General features: G+C 46.0%; 1 protein-coding gene across 1 annotated transcript in view; it reads right to left on the bottom strand.

Annotated features, from left to right (window-relative positions):
• The window catches only part of PCDH15 (protocadherin related 15), a 314,817-nt gene that overhangs the window by 60,491 nt on the left and 237,901 nt on the right, over positions 1-16,425 (bottom strand). The window contains exons 22-25 of the mRNA XM_069018835.1: positions 15,054-15,194; positions 12,767-12,879; positions 1,923-2,032; positions 539-679 (exon numbers count right to left, since the gene is read on the bottom strand). Of these exons, the coding sequence (XP_068874936.1) occupies positions 539-679; positions 1,923-2,032; positions 12,767-12,879; positions 15,054-15,194 (505 nt within the window). The remainder of the gene's footprint in view (positions 1-538; positions 680-1,922; positions 2,033-12,766; positions 12,880-15,053; positions 15,195-16,425) is intronic.

The raw sequence follows: 16,425 nt of genomic DNA, 5'->3' as shown, positions 1-16,425 counted from the left end.
ACACTCCATTCTTACTCATGAAAAAGAAATATCCATGATAATCCAGGCTCAAAATCCCAAAATCTCCTGCTGGTTCTGTGGGTAGCATTGGAAAGAAACCCTGGTGAAGATACTGGAATTGCCACCCCTGTACAGCGCCTCAGGCCATTCCCAAGTTTTATGGAGTGTTCCCAAATACTTGAGCCCCTTCAACTAACATGGAATCACAGAATCCCAGGATGGTTTGGGTTGGAAGGGATCCCTAAATCCCATCCAGTGCCACCCCTGCCATGGGCAGGGACACCTCCCACTGTCCCAGGCTGCTCCAAGCCCCAGTGTCCAGCCTGGCCTTGGACACTGCCAGGGATCCAGGGGCAGCCCCAGCTTCTCTGGGCAAGTCAGGCAGAGACCCAAAAATGCACTGTGGGCTGTGATCCCATCACCACCATCACAGCCCTAAAATCCAGAAAGGTCACTGGAGTGGAGTTTCAACACTCTCAGCAGATCCCAGCAATATCTGTGTAAAAAAGGTGGAAAAGGAAGGATTTTTGACACTTACTTTTGGAGGGGACCCGCAGGTTGGACCTCACCACCTGCAGGGAGTCTGCCTGCACTCGCAGCTCGTAACTTTGGACACGTTCATAATCCAGAGGCTTCTTCACGGAGATCACTCCCGTTCTGTTGTTAATGGAAAACACATCTGGAAGCCAGCAAAAACACAGGAATTTTCTGGGATGCAGAAACAGGGATTTTCAATACCCAAGGCTTTTATTTTGGGGATGACACAATCCAAGCAAGTCATTTCCTCCCTGCCTCCCCTCCTCCCTCAGGCCTGGAAAAGCCCACATAGCTCGTCTTTGAAGATATTTTAAGGAGCAGATCAGCTGGATCCAACCTGCTGCTGGGATAACCAACCCTGAGTCACAGAATCATGGAATATCCTGAGCTGGAAGGGACCCGCAAGGATCACGGAATGCAACTCCCTGCACAGGACTTGAGGACAAGTGGGAAGACAGGACAAGACAAAGAGCCCACACTCACAAAAAGGAGGATGGGATGGGGAATTCTTTACATCCTTCCCAAGAATTCTGTGTTATTTTGTCAGGATATCCAGGTGGATCACAGAGAGTATCCCAGCAGGATGTTTTGCTTGGATATCAGGCTCTAATCCTGTATTTGTTACAGCATGGCCAAGCCTGTAATCCCTTAAACCAGATTTTCAAGCAAGTACAACTCCATCAAAGCTATTCCTGTTTTTATTTTGATGTGCCATGGGCTTGCACCACGTGGCACCCACGGGAATGTTCACATCAGTGAGTATTTTTTTCTTGTAATCCTGCTAATTAATCTGAGCTTTAGCTGATCTCCAAAGGTTTGATAATGGCAGTTGTAGAATGATAGAATGGTTTGGGTTGGAAAGGACCTTAAAGCTCATCCAGTGCCAGCCCTGCCATGGGCAGGGACACCTTCCACTGTCCCAGGCTGCTCCAGGCCCCAGTGTCCAGCCTGGCCTTGGGCACTGCCAGGGATCCAGGGGCAGCCCCCGCTGCTCTGGGCACCCTGTGCCAGGGTCTTCCCACCCTGCCAGGGAACAAGTCCTTCCCAATATCCCATCTAAACTTCTCTGTTCCAGCTTGAAGCCATTCACCCTAGCCCTGTCACTACATGCTCTTATAAGAAATCCCTCTCCAGGTTTCTTGTAGGCTCCAGCCCTGGAATTCCCTCCTGCTCGTGCAGATGAGGTGGGATTTCACCTGATGATCTTAGGAGGTCTTTTCCAGTGATTCACTTCAGCAGCTTAACAATTCTGTGATTCACTTCAGCAGCTTTACTTCTCCACACCTTCTTGCAGACCTCTGGTGCACCCACCCACCAGGCTTGGCATAACCACAAGGCTGAAATATTATTATTACTATTAATATTATTATTATTATTCCACTTACCCTCTTCATTGCCTGACACAATGGAGTACACGACTGTCTGGTTCAAGGCGGCCGCGGTGACAACGGTGACCACGGTTCCCTTCGGGGCACTTTCACTCACTGGGGGGGGTCTGCAGAGGGGAACAGAAGGATTTGTGTGACATTCCTGAACAGCAGATTATTGACAATTATTCCTCGCCTTAGTATTTCCACCATCTATTAGGCTGCCAAAGGATCTGTTATTAGGGAAAATCATATTCAAAAGGACAATGTTCAACCTTTGAAAATGCAAAACCCACTGAGAAGTTCAATAGACAAGAGATGGCAATGTAAAGATCTAATGGTTCTTGGATGTGAGAAATGGGAAAGCAGGGAATAATGAGGAGAAACAAGAACCACCCCAGCCTGAAAAATTGGAAGTAAAAGACAAAATAGATCTTTTATATGTATTTTATATAGATCTATAAATCTCTTTTATAACATAACTCAAATATATTCAGGTCTACTAAGAAAACTCAGTAATGTGTCAGAAAACCACAGGAAAATTCATTCATGGGTAAAATTCCGTGCTTTAAGCACGAATCACTTTGGGGCCACCTCCATGGGAATTCCCACTCTTCACAAAGATCCAAAAATTTTCCTACCAACGCATTTTGGTACTAAAACCCGAGATGCTTTTCAGGAAATGAACTGCAACCCAAGGCTACCCAAACACTGTGAGGGTGGGCAGGCCCTGGCACAGGGTGCCCAGAGCAGCTGGGGCTGCCCCTGGATCCCTGGCAGTGTCCAAGGCCAGGCTGGACACTGGGGCTTGGAGCAACCTGGGACAGTGGGAGGGGGGGGGGCACTGGATGGGCTTTGAGGCCCTTGAACCCAAACCATTCCATGACTCTGTGCTGATGTCTTTAAACCAGCAATCCAAACAATTTCAACAAGGAGAGGTGAGAGGTTTGAGCTCATCTCAAATCCTCCTCAGATTTTCCTCATGGCAAACAAAGACTGAATTCATGCTTCAAACTCTTCAAAATAAATTTAAAAGGAATTTTTGGCACTCATCCATGAATACAGATGGGGTTTTATTAATGCATTACGCAGATATTTTCAATTTTAAAAACTACTCTCATTGACAGATAACAAGATAAACACCAGATGAGGATCTGCTCTGAGAAGCTCCTGATTTTGAAGATCAGTTGTGCACTGATCTTCAAAATTCCGGACAGTACCTATGCTTAATTCCAGGGAATATCACAGAGGTACTGGAGGACCAAATGGCACCTGGGGACATGGTCTAGTGGTGGCCCTGCCAGTGCTGGGGGAACAGCTGCATTTGATGATCTCAGGGGTCTTTTCAGGCTTAAATAATTCTATGATTCCATGAATATTTGATCACTCTCCCCTTTCATGTTCCAGGTGGTTTTCAAATCCTCCACTCCACACCACATTTTCCCATTCTAAGGGCAGGGAAGAGGCACGGCCCCAAGGCTGCCAGAGCTCCAGGAGCATTGGGACAATGCTCTCAGGGACAAGGTGGGATTGATGGGGTGTCTGGGCGGGGCCAAATGTTGGACTGGATGATCCTAGTGTGTCCCTTCCAACTGAGGATATTCCATGATTATATGAAAGCTGGAACCCCAGGATACAATCCCAACTATTGAACCCAAACTTTTCCCATCAACAAGTGGCCAATCTTCCCTTGAACTCTGCCTCTCAAACAATGAATATTGTTTTGAACATCCTAGAGGAATTTCGAGATACTGAATACGTGGAATGAAGTTTTGGATCATGCAATATAACAGTGAGCTCCTCTTTTTCTCACGGATGGAAAAATCCCATTTTACCCAAACGCACGTGCACGGAGCAGATCCCTCTGCTCCCACCGTCCCGCATCAGTGGTTGGAATAAAATTCCTTGTTGCTCCTTGAGCTCTAAAACCATTGCTATGAAAAGCTTTTTAATGCACATTTTACCAATGCAAATGTTAATCTTAGGGATTAAAAAGCTGCCAAAAGGCAGAGAAAGACAGGGAAAGACAGGGGAAAAAAAGCTGCCAAGGCTGGAGGCATTTAAAGCTGGAGTTCTTTTGATGAGGTCAGAGAGGAAAATACCCTTTTCATGCTGCTTTACAGATGATTTTGTTTTCTTAATCTTCTGAAGGGGTGGGAGTGGAACAAAAACCCCACACTTAATTCCCAGCGCAATTGCAGGATATTCCTGCAGTGGGAATGCCCTTGTAGCTCCCTCTGCCAGTGCTGAATCCAATGGACTGACAAATCAATAACAATTAGAGAGAGGTTTTGTGTTTGCTCTGGAGGGAGGGGGCAGACCCCTTTCTCAGGGAATAAATTCCTTATTTTCCAATGTTTGAATCACTAAGATGGAAAATGGTGCCTTTTTCCTGACATATTATTTGGAAGTGTTTTAGGGCACAGGCAAAGGTGATTTTATGCCATAATTCTGCACTACTGCATGATAAAAGCCGGAATTTCTGTGGGAAGAGGAGAGCAAGAGAATCCAGCCCAAAGCACCCAGAAAAGGACTGGAAAACTCCCCACTTCTCCAATCTGTGATTTCTGATTCCTCCCCAAGACTCACATGCCCAGGATCCACATCCATCCCATCCCTGGACGTAAGAAGGTCCCTTGCAATAAATGATAATCCACCTGCATCCCATAAATCTTAGGGATAAACCACAATTAACATCCACTTTAATCCCCATCCCACCTCAGCCTTATCCAGAGTTTTAATCTTTCCTTCTCCACACAATCACCCTTTGACCAGGACAATTTTAATCTATTCCCAGACCATTGTTTCATCCATTTCCATGGAATTTTTTTCCATAACCATCACAGCAATGTGACATTTCGGCCATTTGATTCACTTCAACTTTTCCACAGGAAAATGGTATCTTGGGAGCATCCAGGACAGGATGGAGACCAGGAGAGACCCCACTGATTTCTTTGAGTATGAAACCACAAAATGGCTTTGTCCCTCAGGAAATAAACGAAGTAACCACAAAGAACAGGATTAAGATAAAGTCATTATTTGCACACAAAAAATACTGACATTAAATACAAATTTAAAAAAAATCTTTGAATTTGTTATATCTTAATTATCTGTGTCTCGAGCAGAGTGGGAAAGGGAGACTGAGCACATCTCAAATACATTGCAGGGCACAACTATGGGAACTGTCCAAGTGAAATTTTGACTTTTCCTCTCTACTTTTCTTGCTTGCTTTTTCCCCGTGCTAAACACATCACTCCCAGCCCGTTTTCAATTTGCCTGATAGCCAATATGCTTTAAATTCACCATGAAACTTGCCTATCTCCAAAAGCATGAACACGAGATTTAATAAAAAATTACATTTCAAGCCAGCAAACCCAATAATAATTTGGAAGATTGGTTTAGTGCTGAAGCTTAATAGTGGGCTGTGTATGGACTCCATATGAGCCACTTCAGTCAGCTTGACTTTGTGAACGTTGTACTTTACATCTGTTTCTGTAGAATATTATAATACAAAATATTTTCATATATTTATGTTTTACTTGATGGAGGTCCATAAAAACCCCTCAGAAATTGAGTTTTGGTGTTGCTTAATTACATTGCTTGCCTCAACTTGACTAACATCAAGGGTATTTTTATTCTTAGGGTGGTTCAGAGGAGCTGTGGGTCAGAGGAGCTGTGGCTGCCCCTGGATCCCTGGCAGTGTCCAAGGCCAGGTTGGATGGAGCTTGGAGCAGCTTGGGACAGTGGAAGGTGTCCCTACCCATGGCAGGGGTGGGACTGGGTGGGCTTTGAGGTCCCTTCCAACCCAAACCACTCCGGAATTCCATGATGCCCATGGCAGCTCTTTTAATCCTTTCATCAGCACATTAAAACTACCCTGGCTTCCTGCCCTTGCTCAAAAAAAGATAGACCTGGACACATTTTAGAGCAACAATCCACCATTTTATCAAGTTTTTGCTTTCATAGTAACTACCTGAACAGCCTGTCCCAGAAAATGGTAACTTTTTTTTCTGGAAAAGAATATTTTCACCTTAATTAGACGTATTTATCGAGCAGTGTATCTTCAGGGTGTCCCATATTCCTTCCTGGCCTTGATATCCTGCCTTTCTGTCTCAATTCCCAGACTGGTTGGAGTGGAGGCACTCTGACCTTCCCATGGTATTTATCCCCAAAACAAATGACAAGGGAGTTTGGACACTGCTCCAGTGATCCTGTCTTAACCTATTGTTTTGTAACCTAAATGTCAGGTTTTGCTCTCCTGATCTCTCTGTGTTCATCTTATCCCTCCAATCTTCCCAAATTCAACCTGAGGGCATGAAGGAATATTCCTGTCAGGATTCTGCAGAAGCCAAAAAAAAGAGAGGAAAAAATTCCCCCCAAGCATGATGTAGGGCACAATCACACACCTGGATTGGCCAGACTGATGGGATAAATTCCAAGGATATCATGGCTGGAAGGACAACACATTGCTGGAAGCCAAGAGGGTTTAATACTAAAATTATGGATCATTTCAATTCCATATCCACTCCCCCAGAGTGATTTATTCCTACATTTCATTAACATGGTGTTGGGAGCTCTGACCCTCAGCCTCTCCAAGCACAGATTCCCTGCCTGGATCTGGCACCCTGTGCTTTCCTCTTCCCCAGGAAACATCTCACCATAACATTTCATTGAAAAATAATTCCTAAAATTCCAGTTTCTTTTTCATTTGGTATAAAGAAGCACAGGATTTTAATAAAATGCAATGCAGCACTACTAACACAAGGAAAAGTAGGGGAAAAAGGATCTTTTTCCTGTAATCATCTGGTAATCATCACTCCCTAATTTTTCCATGGCAAATCCTTCCTCAGTACCTGCTGGAGAAACAATTTAATTTAACTTTATGACCATATTTGCTATTTCTTATTACAAACCAAATAAAGTACCACCAGAAAATCACTCTAAGCCAGTGATTCCAAAAGGAAAATCACACATATTTTCCCGAATCCAAGCTGCCACTGATGTGAGCTGCAAATTCCAAATGTATCCAGCTTAAGTGTAAGGAAAACATCGACTCCTTTTTATCCCCACATCTCAAAAATGCTGCAACTAAAAGGCTTCCCATGGTCTTGCCTTGAGAAAATGCAAATTCCATTCTGGGAAAGGTGGGAAAAGCAGTGGTAGGACCTGGGTATGCTGGGAAGAGGATGATTCAAATGGATGCTCTGAATCTATCAGCATTAAACAAAACATTTTGAGGGACAAAACACTTTTGAGGGACAAAAATAACCCCCCATGGACTTTGTGACAAGAAGGAGGAAGTGATTCCTGAGGGGAAAAAATGATCCCTAACAAGGGAAAACCCCAGGGAGCTCTGCTAGGAGGGGAAAAGGGAAACTTCAGTCAACAGAGGTTTAAAGAACTGCAGCTCAGGAGCAGCCTGAGGGAAAAGCATCTAAGGCAGAACTGATATCCTGGCAGTGCCCAAGGCCAGGCTGGACGTTGGGGCTTGGAGCAGCCTGGGACAGTGGAAGGTGTTCCTGCCCATGGCAGGGGTGGCACTGGATGGGCTTTGAGGTCCCTCCCAACCCAAACCATTCTGGAATTCTCTGATTCTCCAAGGCCTCAGCCATTCATAGATATTGAGAACCATGGAATAGCCCAAGTTGGAAAGGACCACTCCTTCCAATTCCTGAGCTCCAATCCAGGGCACTGTAGATGCTTTTCCCACCTTTCTGAAGGAAGCACCAAATTACACAGATTCCAGCCATGGAGTGCCACCCCTACCCTCACTGTCGCTGTGCAGGGTTCCCCATTCCCTATTTCCCAATGAGGAAAACTGTCCGAGTGAGCAGCAGGAAACCAGAGAACTGGGGAAAATCTCTTGGAATAACTGACTCCTGATACAGCTCCATGGTTTTGTTTTGTGAAATCCTTTTGCTTGGATGGTATTTGCCTCCAATATGGAAGGATTTAATTGGGTGGAAAAGATTACAAGGTCTCTTCCACGGAGGGAGAGCAAAATCCACATGTCCCCAGATCTCCCCTTTTAGGCAGAACACATTTCCACAGCAGTGCTGCTGCTGGGAGAGGAATAAAATTAAATAAAATTCCACACTACATTTACATCGAGTTATAGCCTGGAATTCACAGCTTCCCATATTTCCCTGTAAAACCTCGGATTGCTGGGCAACTGGACGCATCTTTTCCGACAGGTTGGGGAGCCGTAACGCAACACTAACAGAAGCTGTAAGTTTGCAAAATTCCCCTTTTCTCCTGCTCTGCTATGGCTGAACACCTGGTTAATGTGCCCACAGGCACCAATTAGGAAGCAATGACGCTGCTCCAGGTTCCCATTCCATTCCCTGCTCCAGCAGCACTTTGCTGCCAGCACTGACCTTCCCCTTGCAGAGGATGTGGAATTTATTAATTAACACAACGCCAAAAAGACTCCAAATTCCTTTCAACTTTTACTGTTTTAAATTGAGGACGTGCTCATTAAGAGGACAGGCTTGCTAAAAATACATCTTTATATTCAGCTGAGGTTCCAGTCACATCTGCTCTCTGCTGTTTCGTAGCGCTACTAATTAATGTCTATTAATTAAGAAATGAAAGTGCTGCCATAAGTCGTTGGGAGGTAATGGAAACTTCTGGATTAATTCCTTGATCCAGAGGTGATCTGAGGGAAGTCAGGACAGAAGAAAGAAGAGCTTGGGAAAGGGGCTCTTTACAGCAGATTTGATTTTCCAAAAAAATTGATTTATTTGGTTTATTGGGTGTTAATATTTCTTTTAATTGGTTGTCCAGAGAAGCTGTGGCTGCCCCTGGATCCCTGGAAGTGTCCCAGAGATGCTGGACAGGGCTTGGAGCAGCCTGGGATAGTGGAAGGTATTCCTGCCCATGGCAGGGGTGGAATGAGATTAACTTCAAGGCTTTAAGGTCCCTTCCAACCCAAACCACTCTGGAATTCCATGGTTCTCTTGCCAAAGATTGTTTTGCTGGCACAGAGCAGCATGAGATCAAATCCAGCATTCAAAACTTCAGTAAATTGTGTGAGTTGCCACAGCCTGTTCGGGGCAGGAATGGAAATGTCTCCTTGTCCCCACCACCCTGCTGTGTCCCTGCTCCCACACACGGGCTGGAGACACTGTAAGTGTCTTCCATCAGTTCTTTGGAGAACCAGCAGAATCCAAATGACAGCCAACACCCTGCGGGAGATGTGGTGACAAGAGCAGCATCAGCTGTGCCCTTCCCTGGCACCAAAGGTCAGCTGGGCTCCGAGGTGGCCCAGCCATCTCCAGTTAAATGCCCACGCGCTCCAGCACTTGGATTCTTTGGGATTCTTGCCTCTTTTCTCCACACTCTGTGTTTTTGAGGAACAATTCTTGGCTTGGAAAACCCTTTGTTTGTCAAGCATTGCTCCTGTCAGCTCTTCCAGAGTCATCCTTAATATCCATGGCAAGGACAGACAAGGACCCACACTGCTAATGCAGCTCAGCTCCAGGGCTCCACAGGGAAGATCCAGCTGGAGCACTGGGACCATGCAAGGCTGATCGGAGTCATTAAGGTTGGAAAAGCCCTCAAAGGCCATTGTGTCCAACTGGGAACCCAGCACCACCCTGTTCCCCACTAAGCCCGTCCCCAAGTGCCACATCCACACCTATTTTGAGCTCTTCCAAGGATGGGGACTCCACCCTTGCCCCGGGCAGCCCCTGCCAAGGCCTGAGCACCCTTTCCATGCAGAAATTCCTGCTGCTGTCCAAGCTGAGCCTCCCCTGGCCCAGCCTGAGGCCGTTTCCCCTTGTCCTGTCCCTGTTCCCTGGGAGCAGAGCCCGACCCCCCTGGCTCCAACCTTTTCCCAGGCAGTTGTAGAGAGTGAGAAGGTGGCCCCTGCTGTTGCTCTGCTTCTGAGAGGGAGTGAATGCTGGGATGAGGAACATCCCAAATCCCACCTGGCCTCCTCTTGCCAGTCCTCACCAGAAGAGCCAAGGATGCAGCAGATCCCCTCTGATGGACTTCAGGGGGGGGATCTCTCGCAGTCATTAGGAAGGAACTGTATTTTATCCCTCACTTATCGTAAATCAACTGCTCCACGCTGTATTTTCTGGCTCTCAGAGCCCTCAGCTGCCCTTTGATGTTTGATATGGAGAGCACAGCAGCGTTTAGATGCCTCCAGAATAATTTACAATCCAAACAAAGAAGGTGGGAGGTAAAGAGACCAATTAATTTGCCCCAAATGATGCAACAATGCAAAAGGGAGAGCCAATGAATAAACGTCAATCTCTGCCTTCATCCACTTGACTGCTGTCTGCTCTGGAAGTCACTTTAAGACACGGACAAAGATCAATCAAAGCCTCCCTGGGTGTGAAGAGGGCTCCAAGCAGTGCTGGTGATCCTCTGGCAGAGCTGCCAGGCTCTGCAGCTCAGCTCAAGGCACAGTGGCACTTTCATCTCCCTTTCTGCTCATGCCATCTGCTCTCTTTCTTTCTCTGTATTTTGTATTTATTTTTGATTTTGTAGCAGAGGCTGCAGCTTTATTCTATAAAACTGCTCAACTGTGACCTTTCCCTAAATACACAGGAAGGAAGTTTGTAAACCAGCTCGGGAACAGCACTGGAATCAACCAGATTATGATAATTAGACAAGCAAAGATCAATGCTAATCCACTCTAAAGCCACTAATTCTCAATCCTTCTGAAATTCCAGCATCCACATCCAGCAGTTTTTCATTTTACAAGGGGCACCATTGCTCTGTGCTGCCTTGTACCCTAAAGATATCCCGTGTCACTGGGAAATGAGGTCCTGCCAGTTCCAGCTTGCATCACTGCCAACAAACCAAACACAAAGCACAGTTTGCAGAGTGTGACAATCCCTGAAAAACTCAGGAATCAACACTAGTCCTGCTCCCGAATATTTGAGTCTCAGAGCTGAATCAGAAAGTTCTGGGGTTGTTTTCATTTAATTTTTGACATTGAAGAAAATAAATAACTGCCTGTGCTGTCCCCAAAAGGTTTTAAGAGCTTCTTAAAACAGTGTGCAGAGAATTCCCCAGGAAGGGAGCTGTGCTTTGGAAAAGGAAACCAGATAATCCCAAACAGTTCACAGGGACACAAAGATAACCTGGGTTATTCAGGTGTCATCAAAGGGTACTAAGGGCTGCGAGTCACTTTTTACTGCAAGAGTTCTTCAATGTAGTGAAAAAACATTCCCAGCTCCAGGGATAAACTGGAGCTCAGGGCAGGCTCAGGAATCCCAGAATCCCAGACTGGTTTGGGTGGGAAGGGACCCCAAAGCCCATCCAGTGCCACCCCTGCCATGGGCAGGGACACCTTCCACTGTCCCAGGCTGCTCCAAGCCCCAATGTCCAGCCTGGCCTTGGGCACTGCCAGGGATCCAGGGGCAGCCCCAGCTGCTCTGGGCACCCTGTGCCAGGGCCTGCCCACCCTGCCAGGGAACAATTCCTTCCCAATATCCCATCCAGCCCTGCCCTCTGTCAGTCTGAACCCATTCCCTGTGTCCTGGCCCTCCAGTTCCTGCTGCAGGGTCCCTCTCCAGTTTCCCTGTATCCCTTCAGGCCCTGGAAGGAGCTGTGAGCTCTCCACACAACCTTCTCCTCTCCCGGCTGAGCAGCCCCAGCTCTCCCAGCCTGGCTCCAGAGGGGAGGTGCTCCAGTCCCCTCAGCAACTTCTGGGCCCTCTCTGGACCTGCTGCACAGCAAGTTTGCTCCAACAGACAGATGCCTGCCCGGATCTGAAATTCCAGTCACAAATGGCCATATTTTTATTTGCTACATGACCCAAAGCAATGCAGCAAACACGGCACACCTCTGGAGATACCTAAGAAACCGCAGGGAGCACCAGGAACAATTTCTCCCTCGGGAAAAATCCTTTAGCAAAGAATTATTATTAAATGCAAAGTTTATCATTTTGCACTGGGCCTTCAGATTTCACATTTGTTTCAAGTTAAATACAAAATTAGAACAGTGGCAGTATTTTGCTATTTTTCACTTCTTTAATTGAAAAACATGCTACTACTCCAATCACGAGGACAAACAGAGTGCAGCTCACAAATCTTTGTCTAAACTTCTTTAAATAGCTGAGCAAGCCCATCCTTTAGGGCCTCCTGAAGACAATTTATGTTCAATTTCTGCTTTCTGATTCCCTGCACTCCTTGGATTTGGAAATACCTGTACAAACCCCACTATATTCTGCTGCTGATTATATCCCCACAGGGGCATAGAGAGAACACATTGCAACTTTTTGGTATCTTGGAGCTGCCTGTCCTGATCTTATCACTTCCTATTATTGTACAGATGTCAAATTCATGAACACATTCTATGTTACAAAATTTACTGAACTATGTGGCCTGTGCCCCACTTTTTGGCTTGCTTTTGATCAATTTTCAGACACTGAGGTTGATGATATTGAATTGTCAGAGGGTAAATTTATCGTATCATGTCTCTGTGGTGATAATAACCATCACCTGCACTTCTAACATCGAAAAGGTCGAGTCTGATTCTCTCATGCCTCACACAAATGGTGTAGAGGGTCAAAAAATGCCTCACACAAATGGTGCAGAGGGTCAAAATGCACTCCAGGAAGCTTAACCGAGAGCCCTGGTGATCCCAGTCCCAATTCCAAGGCATAACATTTGTTTATCCTAATGACTGATATTTGCAACAACTTCTGAGGGGAAAATTTCAAGCAAACCTCCCCTCACCATCATTGTCAGCCCAGATCTTTCTAGCTGGAGACCACCTGCTCAGACAGTAGAAGTCCAGCACAACAGAGTATTTTTGTAGCTCTATTTCAGACTAGCATTCAAACTGGACTTGATTTTGACTTAAAAACTACCAGTTTCAGGGTGAAAGAATGAACTCTTTACCTGTATTCGTCCTGTGTGAAGCGTGGGATGACTGAGGGCTGCAGCACTGCAATTTCCACCGTGGTGGTGTTGAACTTCACTGGGTCCCCATCATCGTAAGCAATGACCACCAGCTGCAAACAACACAGAAAATCACCCTCTGACTACACAAAAGAACCTTTTTCATCCTGACTTCCAGCAACTCTGGTATTTGCAGGGTCAAAGCAATCAGATGGGGTTTTCTTTCGCTGCAAGTCACACATTGTGTGAGGGCAAAACATGGAGGGAAAAGGTGGCAGCCATCCAGAGGTTGAATCCTCTGCTGGAAAATGTAGAGAAACATGGAAAATTGGAGGAATTTCTTCCTGGAAAGGGCTGTTAAACATTGGAATGGAGCTTTGGAGTCCCCATCCCCCGAGGTGTCCAAGGAACAGCTGGATGTGGCACTCAGGGCTTTGGTGGGGATTGGTCACAGGTTGGACTTGATGATCCTGGAGGGCTTTTCCAACCTTAATGATTCCGGAATTATGTCACTCCCAATGAAACAAACAGGAAAAGCCCTGGGTGAGAATTATCTGCTGCTCACATCTAGAACCGAGGGCTCATGTCAAAACAAAAAACTTAACACTACTTCCCACCCTACTCCAAAAAGTCCTCTGTAGAAAAGAGATGCTCTCAGCTCAAACATGGACAAGACCAAACTACCTGCTCCTAAATGAGGCCTGTTATAAATATTTTGATTTTTAAAAATCTTTTCTCTTGTCTATTTGTTGATTTAATCCATGATTTTGTGCTGGCACAAGCAGGTTCATTTGTTTTTAGCTTTCACATGAAATCTGCTTGCAAAAGGATGTGACTCCAGCCCACTGAAGAAGGAGCAATGGGAAAATTTCCAATTTTCTCCCTAAATTTTTCCTTATTTCTGGAGGTCGCTATGTGAGGCAGGTCTCCACCTCATTCTAGCAGAGCGTTTTCAACTCATTTCTGCCAGTCTAAGTTATTCCACAATAACCTTTTTTTCCAGCCAATATATCAGGGAAGTCACTAGTGCAAGATACAATTGCAGAAACTACCTGGCTGTTAAATGGTGACTGGAAAAACTCCCAGAGGATTCAGCACCAGACACAAACCCAATGATCTAGAAGAAAATACCAACTCCAAGTGTTCCCATCACTGATTTCTGGAGTCTTTTCTGTGCTTTTTTCCTAAGAATCTGTATTTTCTGGAAAGTTATTCCCTGCTGAATGCCCCATTTACTGCCCTAATATGAAGCAGTGTGGGATAGATCCCAGGTTTGGAAAACAGCCCCACGAAAGAAGTACTAAGAAGTAAAAACAAGTGCAGCAACAGAAAGGTTCCACTCTGGTGATGTTAACCAAGAGAAAATCCTCTTCCCCCTCGGGTTTTATTATATTAATTGGAAACTGGAGAGGACTTAAATTAGCACTGTCCTAAAGCAGGGACTGCTCCAGCTAAAATAGTCCTTGGTGGGACACTCAGGAGTGGGAAACAGCTTTATTCCTCAGAATGGAAGGTGTGCAAATAAACTTCTCTTTAACCCTCATTTCAGAAATAAATAACTGAAAGAAGAAAAAGCCACACCTTAATGACTGTAAGGAAGTTCCTGAGTAAGGAAATGACATCAAACCCAAGATACTATGGATTTAATTTATTTTTCCTTACTGCCCCACTTCTATTTTCATTTTTAACACCCCCCCCCCCCTTCATGGATCTTAAAGGGCAGATGTTCTACTGATTTAGGTTAAAATCATACCTTAATCCACACGAATTCACTCCAGACTCTTTAAGACCAGTGACAACAAAACGGGAATTTAGGTTTTCTTAAAATCAATGTTTTTACATTAAAACACTTGTGAACAGGAACTCCTGAACTACCCAGTTATGCAGTAACTTATTTACAAGACATCTTGCTCTTCTTACAAAGTTCTCCCCAAATTCTCCCCAAAAGCCCTGTTGGAAGTGAACTGGGGAAAAATGAGGGTTCCCCAAGCTGCCTCCCTTGTTTTTCCCCACCCTCCCAAAAGGTGCAACCACATCCATTCAAGATATTCCTGAAATCAGAATGGCACGAAACACACACCAGGAAAAAAAGAAGGAAACAAAGGAATAAAAAAAAATCAAAATTTTGCATCGAAGTCCAGTGAAAGGTTGGATTTGATCCTGGAGGTCTTTCCCAACCTTAATGATTCTGGGATCTTTCTGTGCAATATAGAAAGAAAGGAGAACCATGGAAAAGAATCCCAGCTAATGCAGGGGACATCTCCTGGCACTGCAGCTGGATTTGTACCTTGAACACTGTGCTGGGCTCTTCATTGAGGTTCACTCGGGTGACGACGCGTCCGGAGTTTTCCTCCACGTCAAAGATGCTGGCGCTGTAGGGAAACTGGACAACATCCACCTTGTAGCGGACCAGACTCGCTGGGGTGCCCTGGAATGCAAAAATGAGGCAAAGTGGGTATTTCTGTGTTTTTACACTCCTCCTGAAGGATTAAAATGGGACATTGGTAAGGCCAATACCAGCAAAACTTGCTCTTTGTTGTCCTCATAAATGAGCACTGCCCTTCAATCCCCCCAAAATACCTTCCAGGACACCTGAGAGGTCCAGAAAGAAAAATCAAGGAAAGAAAGAAAAGGGCTGAAGCCCCACCTACTTAAACCCAGAAATGTTTTATAAATACTGAAATTTTTAGACAGAAGATGGGCATGGCTTAAGGCTGTTAAAATACCTTTCAAAAATATTTTCACTTGGTATAAAGCTCCTTTAAAGTTTAAGAAACTTATCGGTGGTAAAAGAAAATGCTGTTTTGCAGATGGATTTTAAGCAGCCCCATAAGGAGCCCTCCCCACTGTTCAGACCCTGCTTTGGTGACAAGGACTGAGGCCAGGCAGCCCCCAGGTGTGTCACAAAGTGTCTGAAACCCAAAAACAAAAGGGGGATCAGAAGCAGCAGTGCCAGAGGGTGGAAGAGAGGAATTTTTCCCATCAATATCTCAGCATTTTCTAATTGAAGGCTGCTTACCCATTTACCTGTTTTAACACCACCTGCCTCAAAAATAGCATTTGTTGGAAGGATGTAATTTCTTAAGGTATCCATTATTTTCTGGCGATCCCATTTCAGCAGTCACCCTCCAGGCACCTCAGAGTTACAGAAACATTAAGGTTGGAAAAGACCTCGGGGGTCATTGAGTCCAACCATCAGCGCAGCACTGCTGAGGCCAGCACTGCCCACATCCCTGGTGCCACCAGCCACATCTGCCTTGGACACCTCCAGGCATGGGCACTCCAAAGCTCCCTGGGCAGCCCCTGCCAAGGCCTGAGCACCCTTTCCATGCAGAAATTCCTGCTGCTGTCCAAGCTGAGCCTCCCCTGGCCCAGCCTGAGGCCGTTTCCCCTTGTCCTGTCCCTGTTCCCTGGGAGCAGAGCCCGACCCCCCCGGCTGCCCCCTCCTGTCAGGGACTTGTGCAGAGCCACAAGGTCCCCCCTGAGCCTCCTTTGCTCCAGGCTCAGCCCCTTTCCCAGCTCCCTCAGCCGCTCCTGGGGCTCCAGCCCCTTCCCAGCTCCGTTCCCTGCCCTGGACACGCTCCAGCCCCTCCAGGGCTCTCTGGCCCAGCTAGCCCAGGGGATGGGCCCTGCCCTGGGCCTGTGGCATCCAATAAATG

The sequence above is a fragment of the Aphelocoma coerulescens genome, chromosome 6 (assembly GCF_041296385.1).
Source record: "Aphelocoma coerulescens isolate FSJ_1873_10779 chromosome 6, UR_Acoe_1.0, whole genome shotgun sequence".
Classification (NCBI taxonomy): Eukaryota; Metazoa; Chordata; class Aves; order Passeriformes; family Corvidae; genus Aphelocoma; species Aphelocoma coerulescens.
This window is presented reverse-complemented; position numbering and strand designations above follow the sequence as displayed.